The sequence below is a fragment of the Castanea sativa genome, chromosome 9, assembly GCF_040712315.1.
Source record: "Castanea sativa cultivar Marrone di Chiusa Pesio chromosome 9, ASM4071231v1".
NCBI lineage: Eukaryota > Viridiplantae > Streptophyta > Magnoliopsida > Fagales > Fagaceae > Castanea > Castanea sativa.
Genome location: NC_134021.1, coordinates 1,885,574 through 1,898,330, shown reverse-complemented (window position 1 = coordinate 1,898,330; position 12,757 = coordinate 1,885,574). Strand labels below are relative to the sequence as shown.

Genomic DNA, 12,757 nt, shown 5'->3' with positions numbered 1-12,757 from the left:
TCGTCCCTCTCTCCTTTCATCTCAATTTTTCTCATCCCCTCCCTAACCCTAAACTTAGATCAAATCCCTCAAAACCTCATGGTTATTTCCAGCAGGCCATAGCCGCCACGAACTACCACCACGATGGGTATCTCTCTCAAGCTTAGCCTTAGCTCCATGAAGCCCACACCACCACAGATGGTAGCTAAGCTCAACAACACCACCACAACCACTAATCGCCGCTTTCTCCTCTCTATCTCTCTCATACTCTTCTTTATTTCCTCCGGTCGTTTATGGCCAAAATCTCCTTTTGTCTTTGGTTTTGTGATTGGTTGATTTAGGAATTGGGTTTTCTATTGGCTTTAGGGATTTAGTGATTTTGACTTGTTTGTAAACTGGGGCACTAGGCGTTTTGGGGATGGGAAAAAGAGATTTTGGGGTTGATTTTGAAACGGGTTTGGATGTTCAGCTCATATAAATGTTATGCATGCTCTATGTATATGAATCTGTGTATATGTGTCTAAGTGAGTGTATGTAAGATTTGTTTGTGGTAGTGGGCTTTGTAACAATTGTGGTGAGGTGGTGATTTTGTAAAAAATAAGCTTCTATTTCTACTAGAAGATGATGGGAAATTTGAGGCTCCACCACCTTTGAACACATTCCAGCCTGTTCATATCAGTAGGCTGCTTGAGAAATATGGGTATGACATAATTTTAGATCTTAATTTTTTTGGTGAAATTGACACTTTCCCTCACTCAAGCTTTTTATTTTTGACAGAGGATGTTCATGGATTCAAAACTAAATCTTATGATTTTTGCGTTGGTTTCATGTGATTTTGTACAAGAGAATAGTCTATTGTTTTGGCTGTCTTGAGAGAAAGAGAAGAGAGGAATGACTGACAGAGAAGCGAGTTAGAGAGACAAGGAAAATAGGGTACAAACTAACAGGTTTAAGGGTGGTTAGGAGCTAACTTGGGTTTAGGGACTAATTTGGCTAATTTTAAAATATCTTGAACCTGATTGATATTAGCCTAAATCTCAAGGTAGGTTAGTGAAATTTACCCTATTTTTTATGCAAAATAAGTCGAAGAAAATAAGCTAACCTAAACACACAGGTATCATGTAAAAAACTGAAGAAAAAAAGGCAGGCTGTTGCTAATCAACTCTCAACATCAGAATTCGTAATGGCAATCTGACAAGAACAAATTAGATTCAATCAAGCTCCCAAAAAAACAAAAAAAAACCAACAACCGAAAAAGGAAAACAAACTAATATATAATTAATCTTAGAATACGCGGATCTACCATTCATACCCAAATGAGTAATGATCGTAAAATAATAACAGGGAGAGGCAACACAGGCAACAAAGACATTTATAACAAAATTAGTTTTTTCCATCAAACTGGTTGTTTTGAAAATGTATCCTTGTGATCCCATCTTCAGGACGATGTGCTTAAGATCCACAGCAAGCTGATCTTTGGGCAGTTTGGGCAGCCCCTGCAGCCTGGTCTGGTTGGTTAATCTTAATTGTCTGTGGCTGAGAAGATCCAACAATTAAAACTCTGTTAGAACAAGCTACAAGAGGACATACATACATACATACATACATACATACACACACACATATATATATATATATATATATATATATATATTCATGTCAGGTCCTGGGGTTGGTGTAGGTTTCAAGTTAAATGTAAAATACTTCGAAAATAGAGATAGTCCTAAAAAATAAAATACGCAAGAATTTAGCCATGCAAAGAAGAAAACCCATTTACATTTATTTATTTTTATCACTTAATGACTTCAAAGTTTGAACAAGTTATACTTATACCTCAGCCCTTGTGTCAGTATCCGCCAGCCTTTGCTTAATATCCCTAGCTATTGAAAAGAAAACCTCTTCGACGTTTAAATTTGTCTTTGCACTCTGTAATTCACAGGCTTCACAACATAAAAAGAAAGAAGAAAGAAAGAAAAATCCAACTAGTACTGTAAGCTCAATATAAGCAACAAAGTTTACTCACAGTCTCAAAGAACTTGATACCATATTCATCAGCAAGAGCTTGACCCTTTGAGGTAGGAACAGCCTGAAAATAAGGTCATCATCAAGTCAACATAAGTAATAACCAAAGGAAAACTGATGCACGTATGCATGCGCACACCTGCATATGCATGCATGTGAAGGCACATGCACACACACACACACACCTACACACACAGAGGAGGACAGACCCTTTTGCTTTCATCCATGTCAGCCTTGTTACCAACCAGTATCTTGTTGACATTGTCAGAAGCATGCTGTTCAATGTTACGAATCCAATTCCTAATGTCTGAATGTAAAAATAAATCAGTTTGATTAACATTTATATTCAGAAAAGTTAATATTCACCATTGATTGAAAAGAACTCCATCCAAGCAATGAAGCTCCTCAAGATATCAAGTGTCACAATTATAGCAACACAAAAAATCTAGTCTGCTCTATGAAATACAGTTAAGCAGAAGAGTGATCAATATAATCACAGGATTCCAACTTCAAATAACAAGAGTAAAGGAAGACATTACTGTTAAAAGATGACTCGTCAGTGACATCATAAACAAGCAAAATGCCCATGGCTCCACGGTAGTAAGCTGCAGAAGATAGCAATACTTGATCAAGCTTCTAAAACACTTCCTTTTCTTATCTTTTTTTTTGGCTGAAAGCTTCTTACACTTGAAATTTGGCAAAGCAACACTTGGATGGTAATCAAACATAAATATTTATCAATTAAAACAAAGCTCAGCAAGTATTACTCTTGAATAAATTATAATTTTAAATTTTAAAATTTATAAAAAATTAAAAAAAAAATAAAAATTAAACTATATTAAAACAGTATAATATCTGAGCAAACACAGCTCTGCTAAAATTGAGCAAATCATATATATTTACCCCTCAATGATACCACCAAGTCAAGAGGCTCAAGTACTTTACAGTAAATCCATACATGCCATGCCTTCGTGCTCCTGCTTTTGGCAGGAGACACCAGCTAAAATGTCAGCCTGTTAATCCTTACTGCAACTCCGATTTGATTGATTATGCAAACTATTTAAGCTCCTGTTAGTTATATCATACACTATATGTTACTCCTCTATAAAAACATGCTCCAATACATACAAAAACACCCACAATTGTGAGTTTTCTCATTCACCTTTGTGCCAAAGATAACAAACACAAATTTTTTAAAACTTATGACAACTCCAAACAATGCAACACAAAACTGCATGACCCATAATGTGTGCAATACCATAAATTTTAAATAAATAGTACATTTACAACCCCAATTGATATCACCTTCAAGGCCAGATACTAACCAGTTGTAATTGTTCGAAACCGCTCCTGGCCAGCAGTATCCCAAATTTGTAGTTTGATTCTTTTGCCATCAAGCTCTATGGTCCTTATCTTAAAATCAATACTGTAAAAGATAACCAAAGCCAGTGACATTAGAAACTGATCATGGAGCAACAAAAAGAAAATTCCCAGTATATACTGGCTTATAAAATCACTTACCCAATAGTTGTAATAAAACTAGTAGTAAACGACCCATCTGAGAACCGCAAGAGGAGGCAACTCTTACCCACACCTGCCGTGTCAAATACAGGTACAGTAGAAGTATTCAGCATCCTAATTCAATATATACAAGATACAAGGTATATCTCAAAAAAATTATATATATAAAAATGAGAGGCCTCTAGTGATTATAACATCACTCTTTCTAGTCCCACTTTTTTTTTCGATGATACAATAGTTATTGGGAACGGAGGGATTTGAACCCTGGATGTCTATGTGGGAAACACTAGGAGATGTCAGTTAAGCTACAAAGCTCTTGACATTGTTTCTAGTCCCACGTTACAAGCTAGCACTAAATTCAGGTGACCTTTAGTGATAGTAATGTAGGAGAATTTAAGCCAACAAGGAAGGAAAGGTCCATTAGTCCATTGTATTTTATTTCTTTATGTTATGTTTTATTTAATTCTTATGTCTTTAAAATTTAAAAAGGTGATGTGATTGGCATGTAACATTTTTTTATAGACATGCTAAGATTCAAGCCTATGGTGTCCACTCTATAATCATTGCTCTCAATCATCAAAGCAAGACACCAATTGGTTTTTGATGCAGATGGGATTCGAACTCAGGTCCCGTATTCGATGACAAGAGACTTTATTAGTCTAGCTAACTAGAACCCACAACTGGCATGTAAGTAATATAACCTATAATAAAGTTGGGATTAAATTGTTAGATTTAGTAATAAAGACCTTTATAAATAGCCTCTTGAGTCATTGTAAGCAACCTTTTCTCCAACCCTTCTTCTACACTAGACCTAAATTCTCCTCACCACATCAAGTGGATTAAAGCAAAAGATCCTAGATTTAAGTGACAAAATTCAGATTTGGGTCGAAGGTCTGAACTCTCAACTTTAAGTGGTAGAGATCTTGGGGTAGAGGAAATCAAGGCCAGCAAACAGAGATGCTGAGAAGAGGCGCATGATTGAAGATTTTTTGCAAGTTGTACAAGTTCTTCAGCAATGGGAACCAACAGTAGCCTATATGGAGATTCCAAGAGGCAACTGCAACTCCTAGGACATAACAATATGTGGTCTTGAAGATGAGAATGATAATAGAGAAGAAAACTCTTTTCATGATGCTGGACCCATAAAATATGTGGCAAGAGGCAGATTGAAGGATAGGTTGGTGTGAATATTTGAATTGGATGATGAACTTTTAGAAAGAGAAGGTGCCACAGACTAGGATTCTCCACCGGATTATGATGCCTACTTTGATAATGGGTGATGTTGAGGCAAGTACATCAATACATATTAAAGAAACTATCCAAGAGATTGATGCACACCACATGTTTGATACAAGTCCTAAGAGTGTTCTTTTGGACAAGGAATGGTTGTGTACACATGTTTATTTGAATAACCCACTAGTGTTCTCAAAGATAAAAATTTAAGTGATGATGGACACTTATGCTTGTAAAGAAGTGCTTTCTAATAATTCTTCCATCAGCATAGTTTTTAATAATCATGAGAATCTTTATTCTTATAAGTTGTGGAAAATACTGGTCCAACAATTTTTTTTTTCTTTTAATACTAACGATGTTGTCCTGATCTCTTCAAACACTTGATTATTTCCCCCCAGTGTACGCAATCCCTCCGTGTCCCATATACATCAAGTAATTTCAAGGAGTAATTCCTTACGGGTGCCCCTAAAATTCTAGCTAAAGATTTTGAACCCAATACTTCATGAATCTTATAAAGCCTTAAGATCCACTAACCCTACCTCTTGAGGTTAAAATACATGTCCATTTAGTCTAAATTTAAAAGCGATAAAATTAAAACATTTGAACAAGGGTGCTCAAATAATGCAAAATCTTGCTATAGTTTCACCCTCCTCCGCGCATCAGCACACTTGTTGACTTTTTGAAAAGTAGTGTTTCACCCTTGTTAGAGGTATGCGGCGTATTAGCTTTGCCAAAATCAGCAATAGGCGAAGAAGTAACGTTGTTAGTGCTAGAATTTTGCAATGTCAAGTCCACAAAAACTTTTGCATACTTTCACAGTTTGTAATTTCAGTTTGTTACATAGTAAAGACCATCCCACACTGTCTACCGACTCTAGGCCTAGTCAACCAAACCTACCCACAGACGGTGATGATTTTCTATTTGGTCTCTCTCTTTGGGTGTGTGTGCGTGTGTTGCCATTGTTTGCTTATGCTATTTTGAGCTTGTGAGTTGAGAACCTGTGTGGGGAGTGAATAGAGTGTATGGAGGCATCACTGATCACTGGGACTCTTAAAGTCTAATTGGTCACCTATGTATTTGGGAAGAATTTATAGAGCAAGACTCAATTCGACTAAATTCAAGAGATGCAATGAGATCCAATTTTTACAAGAGAGTTGTACGGTGCTTGATGATGGTAATTCATTTTAAATGACTTGTTCATGTTACAAATTGAAGAAAGGAAAACATTATTATTCAGGATTCCGACAGATAATGGAAAACCAAAACCAAACCTGACGACGAGTTTTCTCCAACCCATAGAGAACAGATGTAGGAGAATCTCAAAAAAAAATGCGCAATCCAAATCGAACTTTCAAGACATAAAATTTGACAAAAACATCATTTACACTCCAGAGGAAAACAAGATAAATGGCATTCCTTTAGTTTCTTCCCAACGACAACCCTTAGATCAAAACCTATCTTCAAGTTTTACTAGTAATTCATTTGCTCATTGGCATAACAAGTTTTACACACATATCGCCATTTTCAATTACACCACGCTAAAATCATCATATACAGAATTTCACTTTCGAATAATCCCAAACTCATAAGCAATCAGTTAAATTAATAAATCAATTACCAATCAAATCTGAAATGCATTCCACACCACATACCAAAAGATCCACCATTAATTTTCCTCATAAAAACTACTAAAAATTTAGCCAATCGTTGATGTTTAGCTCAAAGTAACATAAAACTACAATCGAATCAGGCCTAATAAACGATCAAATCAAGTAAAGGAAATTGTAGATTTTTTGAAAGGGCAAAAAAGTAAAATCGTACCGCTATCGCCGATCAGAAGGAGCTTTATGAGGTAATCGTAATCGGCTCGAGCTCTTGCAGGTGGAGCAGCCATTGAAAAATTCTATCACCAAAGAAGAAAAACCCTAGAGGAAAACGACACCGATTGATTAATAAAATAAAATAAAAATGAATTTAAAATTTGAAATTTAAAAAAAAAATTTGAGAGGATAATTTGGAGGATTTGTGAAAAGGAAATACCAGATCAGAATCAGAGGGAAGAGTGAGAGAGAGAGAGAGAGAGAGAAAGAGAGAGATTCGAAGTTTTTTTTTTTTGAGAGAAAAGAGGAAACGAAGCGTCGTGAGACGTCAGCACCGGTCGGCCGTTGAGAATAATGGTTTTTCGAGGAGAGAAGAATAAGTTTCGAAAAGGCGCGTTATTACTAGTAAGTTATGAGAGGGGACTTTTGAGCCGTTGGATTGCGAACGCATTGAGATCTGGATCGATCAGACGCGCGATAGTAGATTTGAGGGATTAATGAAACGACGATGTTTTGATTCGCTGGGGTGAGATGAAAGACGTCGTTGACGACACTGGTTTAGCCGGTTACAGGTTGCTTTGTGGAAAATGCCAGTGCATGAGCAACGACTTTTTTTTGTTTTTATTGTTCAAAATCTCTTCTAACACCTCACTATTACTTTAAATAAAAAAATAAATATAACCTCAGTCGGCATACTTACATCACGTAATTACTGCGGGTACCGCCCATTTGGTAGGAGATTTCTAATAACGTTATTGTTATTTTGTAAAAATATATGTACATAAAAAAATATGTATCAGAAGTAAGCGGCTTATTAGCTTCCCTAATGTGGCGTTTGAAATCCACATTACTTCATCTATCTAGGAATGTGATTAATCACATTCCTAAGAATATACTATTCCAATGTTTGGTTTCATTGGGAATATCTTAAGATTAGGAATGTGAGATGATAACGCTTTATTATTCCCAGGAATCTTAAATGAATTATTTATTTTTCCTATTCTATCCTTAGATTTGATTGTGAACTACCAAGTTCTTAAAAAAAAAAATCTCCCTCTAAATAAATAATGAAAAACCAAATATAAACTATTAATTATGAAAAATTCATTAAAATTATAGTCTAATATTTCAAAATGACAGGTACAATACAAAAATAACTATTTAAATTCTCAAATGCTTTTATTCTTAATAATAATTTTAAAAGAGTTTAATCCAAAATAATTTGTTTTATATTTTATGTTAATTGCTTAAATGATAATGAAAAAGAGTTAAAATTGTCAATTTATAAAAAATACAATTTCCTTTAAGCTTGAGAATCTGGATTCCCACCTGTTTTAAAGGGAATCCACATTCCTACTGAGAGGGGAATCCAGATTCCTCTGGCATCTGATTCCTTAGCGTGATTTGCAACCAAACATAGGAATCTTTAAACATTCCTGGGAATCCTAAAATATTACCCCGTACCAAACGCCACATAAAAGTAAAATCAGCAACAAGTCGTGATGTAATGTTGTTGTTCTACAATTTTGTGACATCAAGTCCAACAACTTTTGCATCTATATATAATCCTCCAAAGGGAGGGTAGTCAAGTATAAGAAAAAAGTAAAACAGGAAACATTATAAACCTTCTCGAAAATGAAACCTATTCAGTCACAAACCCATGTATTAGACAGAATTAAAGCAACAAAAAAAGAGAGTTTATCACCAAACTCAGCAGCTGAAGCTATGAAGCACCCAAAAAAAATTCTTGCTTCTTGCATAGAGACTATGTAACAATCCAAACTAGAAATAGAGCAGCTAACAAAGAACAACAATATTTCAGTTGAAACCATAAATTATAAGGATAAATTACTCTAACCCTGAAAGCCCTCATCTTCTCCATTGCCAAATATTTTATGACAGCAATATCAATCAGTAACAATCCAAGTTCACAAATAATGACACAAATTAAGAAATATAATGTTAATTCCGTGTAATTCCCAAAAAGTCCAATCTAGGAGAAGAGAGCTGAACCTGTATTGCAATCCCTCTACAACCATATTCATGTCACACATGGTTATATTCTTGCCCCAATCCAATAAAAGGCATTGCCAGATTAGCCTGTGAATTCATTATTAAGGTTGCAAAAGTAGAATGATCAAAAATTAAATAAGCCATCAAGAAAAAGGAAAAAGAATTGCAATATCAGTTAAAAACTTTCACTCAGTGAGATTGGAATTATAATCCTCCTAAGAAAGTCAGTCACAGACCCAAGTATTAGAAATAATTAAAACAAGAAAAAACTATCCTTCAAACTCTTATCATTGAGCAGGAAAAAAAAAAAAAAAAAATCTACTGGCAAATTAAACTCCACTGCTTAACCTGCAAAATACCAAAAAATATATATGTAACCTGCTTAACCTGTAAAGTACCAACAACTTTTGCATCTAATCCCACTTTCAAAATTTGTATTTATATTTTGTTACGAGGTAAAATACCATCTCATAGTGTATGCCAACATTAGGCATAGTCGACTGAACCTACCTTCGAATGGTGATGATTTCCTTTTTGATTTCTTTCTCTCGGTGTGTAACTATTGAGCAACTTTTTTTTTTTCTTTTGATAAGAACCATTGAGTAACTAGTATTGAATGGAATAAACAAGTACATTGATGCATTTATAAATATATTAAGGTGAGAATAGTTTCATTACTACAATATTGAATGGAATAAACAAGTACATTGATGCATTTATAAATATATTAAGGTGAGAATAGTTTCATTACTACAATATATATATATATATATATATATATAGTTGTTAAGGTACACACTTCCATACCCGCCACATGTTTTATTTTTATTCGATATTAACATTTCCCATTCACACATAAAAAATAAATAAATAAAAAATTTTAAAAAAACCCAAATATCATCAATAATTTATTATCAAGTGTGTGTTTGGATACCGCTTATTTTGTTGAAAACTGAAAACTTATTACTGAAAACACTGTAGCAAAATATTTTTTATTACTACAAATTGCTATTCACTTGTTTTTACTACTTGGCTAGTCCATGAACAGTGCCATGGACCAGCCAAAAAAAACGCAAGGGAAACAAACGCAAATGCAGCCGCTTTACACATACGAACACTAAGCCTCCATAAATATACAATCATCAGAGGCTTTACCAGCTAAGCTAACTGGAACCCACATCCCATTATCAAATTAGCCCATAAATATTTTTAATCACATCACTAGATTGGGTTACAAATATAAAACATTACAAAAAGCCCAATATTTTGCATCCTATTTAATTCTATTATCATTATTTAACAAAGCTCATGGTTCAAACTCATGGCCAAATTATTTTATCAATAGGATTCAAATCATATAATCAAAGCCCATGGTTCAAGCTCAATGGAAAATATCTATAAAAGCCCAATTCATATTAGCACTATCAAAAACTCAATTCTTATTGGCACTATCAAAGCCCATTATCACATGCCACCATCAAAGTCCAATTCTTATTAGCAACACGAAAAGCTCAATTCTTATTAGCACTATCAAAGCACATTGCAACATGGCACCATCAAATCCCAGTTCTTATTAGTAACATCAAAAGTCCAAACTAACCACTTGACACTATTTTATCAAAAAACCAAGGTAGAATCAGCTATGTGGCTATTTAATTTTTTTTTTTTTTTTAAAAAAACACTTTCATTCCATGAGAAAAAATTCATATGGCATAATCTTAACTAGGAAACCTAAGAAACAACACCTAAGTATTGTACCTAAGTCTTGCCCTTATCTTATATTCATAATTTTTAACTTTCAATACCATGGTAATTATTCATCCTACAAATCCATCATTTATTAAAAGCTCATGAGAACTTCATGTTTAGTGAGTCTTATTTTAAGCCCATAGATATTGCCTTTGTTAAGACTCGTGTCAAATGTTAGTCCCAAAAGAACCATAGAGGTCATTATTTAAAAATCTTATAGTAAATAATATTTATGAAACATTTTGAAATAATTAAGCTTATGTCAAAAGCTATTATTTTAAAGCCTTGCAAATTATTACCCAAAGCAAATTACAAATATTCATTAACCAAAGAATACATTATATTTTTACTAACAATAAAAACCCACGAGGAGTTAAAAAATAAAATAAAATAAAATAAAAAAAACCCATAGCAATACGTGGCAACATTTTCCATATTGTAGGACCCAAGAAGCGATGGAAAAGGAACAAGCCCGGGTGGAGAGAACCACAAAAGTAAGGCAAGGTTGAAGTGCTCAGCCCTCAAGGCCAAGCCCAACCCAAAATCCCAACCAAAATAGTCTAAGGCAAGTAGCTAAGCTAGCTGGATAGCTTCCCTTCAGTTCATCTCTAACGAGACTCAATTGGATAGCTCCTCAAGAAGAACCAAGCTCCCAAATCAAATTAAGAGCTAACTACATGTCCCATCAGTCCTGCTACCACTAGCACTCCTGACGTGAACAATACCTAGGGGTTGGGCTGGCACCTAAAGTCTGATGGATAAAAATGTTCATCTTCTTCCCCAAGATCTAGTTCCAGTAGAAGGAGACCATGACTGAATTACTCAAGGTCTAGCAAACCAACTCTCTAAGTGCCAAATATGTCTAAGAATCAATTCAAGTTACAAGCCCATGAACCCCAAAATGAGAAATTTAGGGAAATGTGGTTGGAAGGCATAAAGAGATCCCTAACAGAACCCTTTAAAGTAGGCTAAAAACTTGACTCCTAGCTTGGGGTGACAAGTCCTAATCTTTGAGGCTCAAATCTCAGTTGCAACAACCAAAATTCTAATCTTAATACTTGCCTTAACCTTATTGGTTGTAATCAATCCCCTAGAATCTCAATATTTAATGCAAGATTAGCAAAATATTTACCTCCAGCTAATATTATTTTAAAGAGAAAGAAATCCCAAAAGGAAATTATAGGTTAAATACTATAACACTCTTCTTGCTAATCAAACACAATATTTTTTAACCCTTACTAATTGCCCCCTAATGTCCACTAAAAAAGAAAACCCCCCATTAACTCTCCCAATATAGACCAACCTCCCTTAAATTAGATGTCGTTCTTGTTATTTCAAACCCCTTGTTTAAAATAAGCCCTCCTTTAGCTTGTAGATCAGCACTTCCAACCCATAAATAACCTCTCGCAGTTCATAAAAATCCATATTCACCTATCCACAACACATTCCTTTCCCTTTTAACAAATCCCATCACCATAAATATTCCCCAATTAGTTATAAGCAGCCTTTCATCACCAATGGCCAAAAATAGTTAAGACTCTCTGCCTCTTCCTTTCTGTATCATCATACATGTATTCACCAACTCACTTGAAAGTAGCCTTCACCACCCATTATGCATTCCATAAGAATACTGGTTAAATATTTGCTGCATTAAGCTGGACTCTCTCTTTCTCCCTTCATTCCATACTAAATAGCCCTCTTTCTTTTTTTATTATATAGTCATGGAACCTCTAGTTTTGGCCTTTTTTTCCATTGAATGATATAATGTATTTGTGACAATAGATCTTTTCTCTCATGTTGATATGGTAGTAGGAAAAAGTACTCAAGACCCTCTTGATCAAGGAACATAATAATTTTCTGATGTGGACACTTATCTGAATTTGTTCAATAATTGACCTTTGGACCATCAGTCTAATTTTACTCTACCACTGGACTATTTTATTATTTGTGTTTGCTGTAATAGAGTTATCCTTGTATTTACTAATCATCACAAAATGTTTCCTTGAGCCTTGATTTTGTTCTTGCTATGGTGCAGCCTTTACTTTTTGCTTGGATAGGCCTATTACTATACCAAAAGCCTTTGGGCTGCACCTAGAGCTGTTCACAAATCGGGTTGGGTTTGGAGCTGACCTATACTCAACTTGATTGAGTCAGGTGACTGAAAATTAGACTCGTACTCAACCAAACATACTGGTCCAACCCAACGTTTTGGGTCATCGGTTGGGTAAGTCAAAATTGTCGATTTGACGAGTCTGGGCTACAAATTGGGCAACAAAATGAATCAAACAAATATTAATAAAATGAATCAAACATATATTAATAAAATGAATCAAACAAATGATCAATAAAATACAAATCATATAAACAAAATAAAAATGCGTAAATGTTTCAAAATTTTAAGTTAGTGTTTCGAGTTTGAT

At 34.5% G+C, this 12,757-nt stretch overlaps 1 protein-coding gene across 1 annotated transcript; it reads right to left on the bottom strand.

Annotated features, from left to right (window-relative positions):
- Positions 1-1,233: 1,233 nt before the first annotated feature.
- Positions 1,234-6,973, bottom strand: LOC142610529 (ras-related protein RABE1c-like). Its single transcript, XM_075782348.1, has 9 exons — positions 6,796-6,973; positions 6,577-6,680; positions 3,523-3,595; positions 3,327-3,427; positions 2,541-2,606; positions 2,211-2,308; positions 2,003-2,065; positions 1,813-1,905; positions 1,234-1,515 (listed from the first exon to the last, which is right to left on the bottom strand). Exons 2-9 carry the CDS (start codon positions 6,647-6,649, stop codon positions 1,432-1,434), a joined length of 651 nt encoding a protein of 216 aa, XP_075638463.1. The 5' UTR covers positions 6,650-6,680; positions 6,796-6,973; the 3' UTR covers positions 1,234-1,431.
- Positions 6,974-12,757: the final 5,784 nt, after the last annotated feature.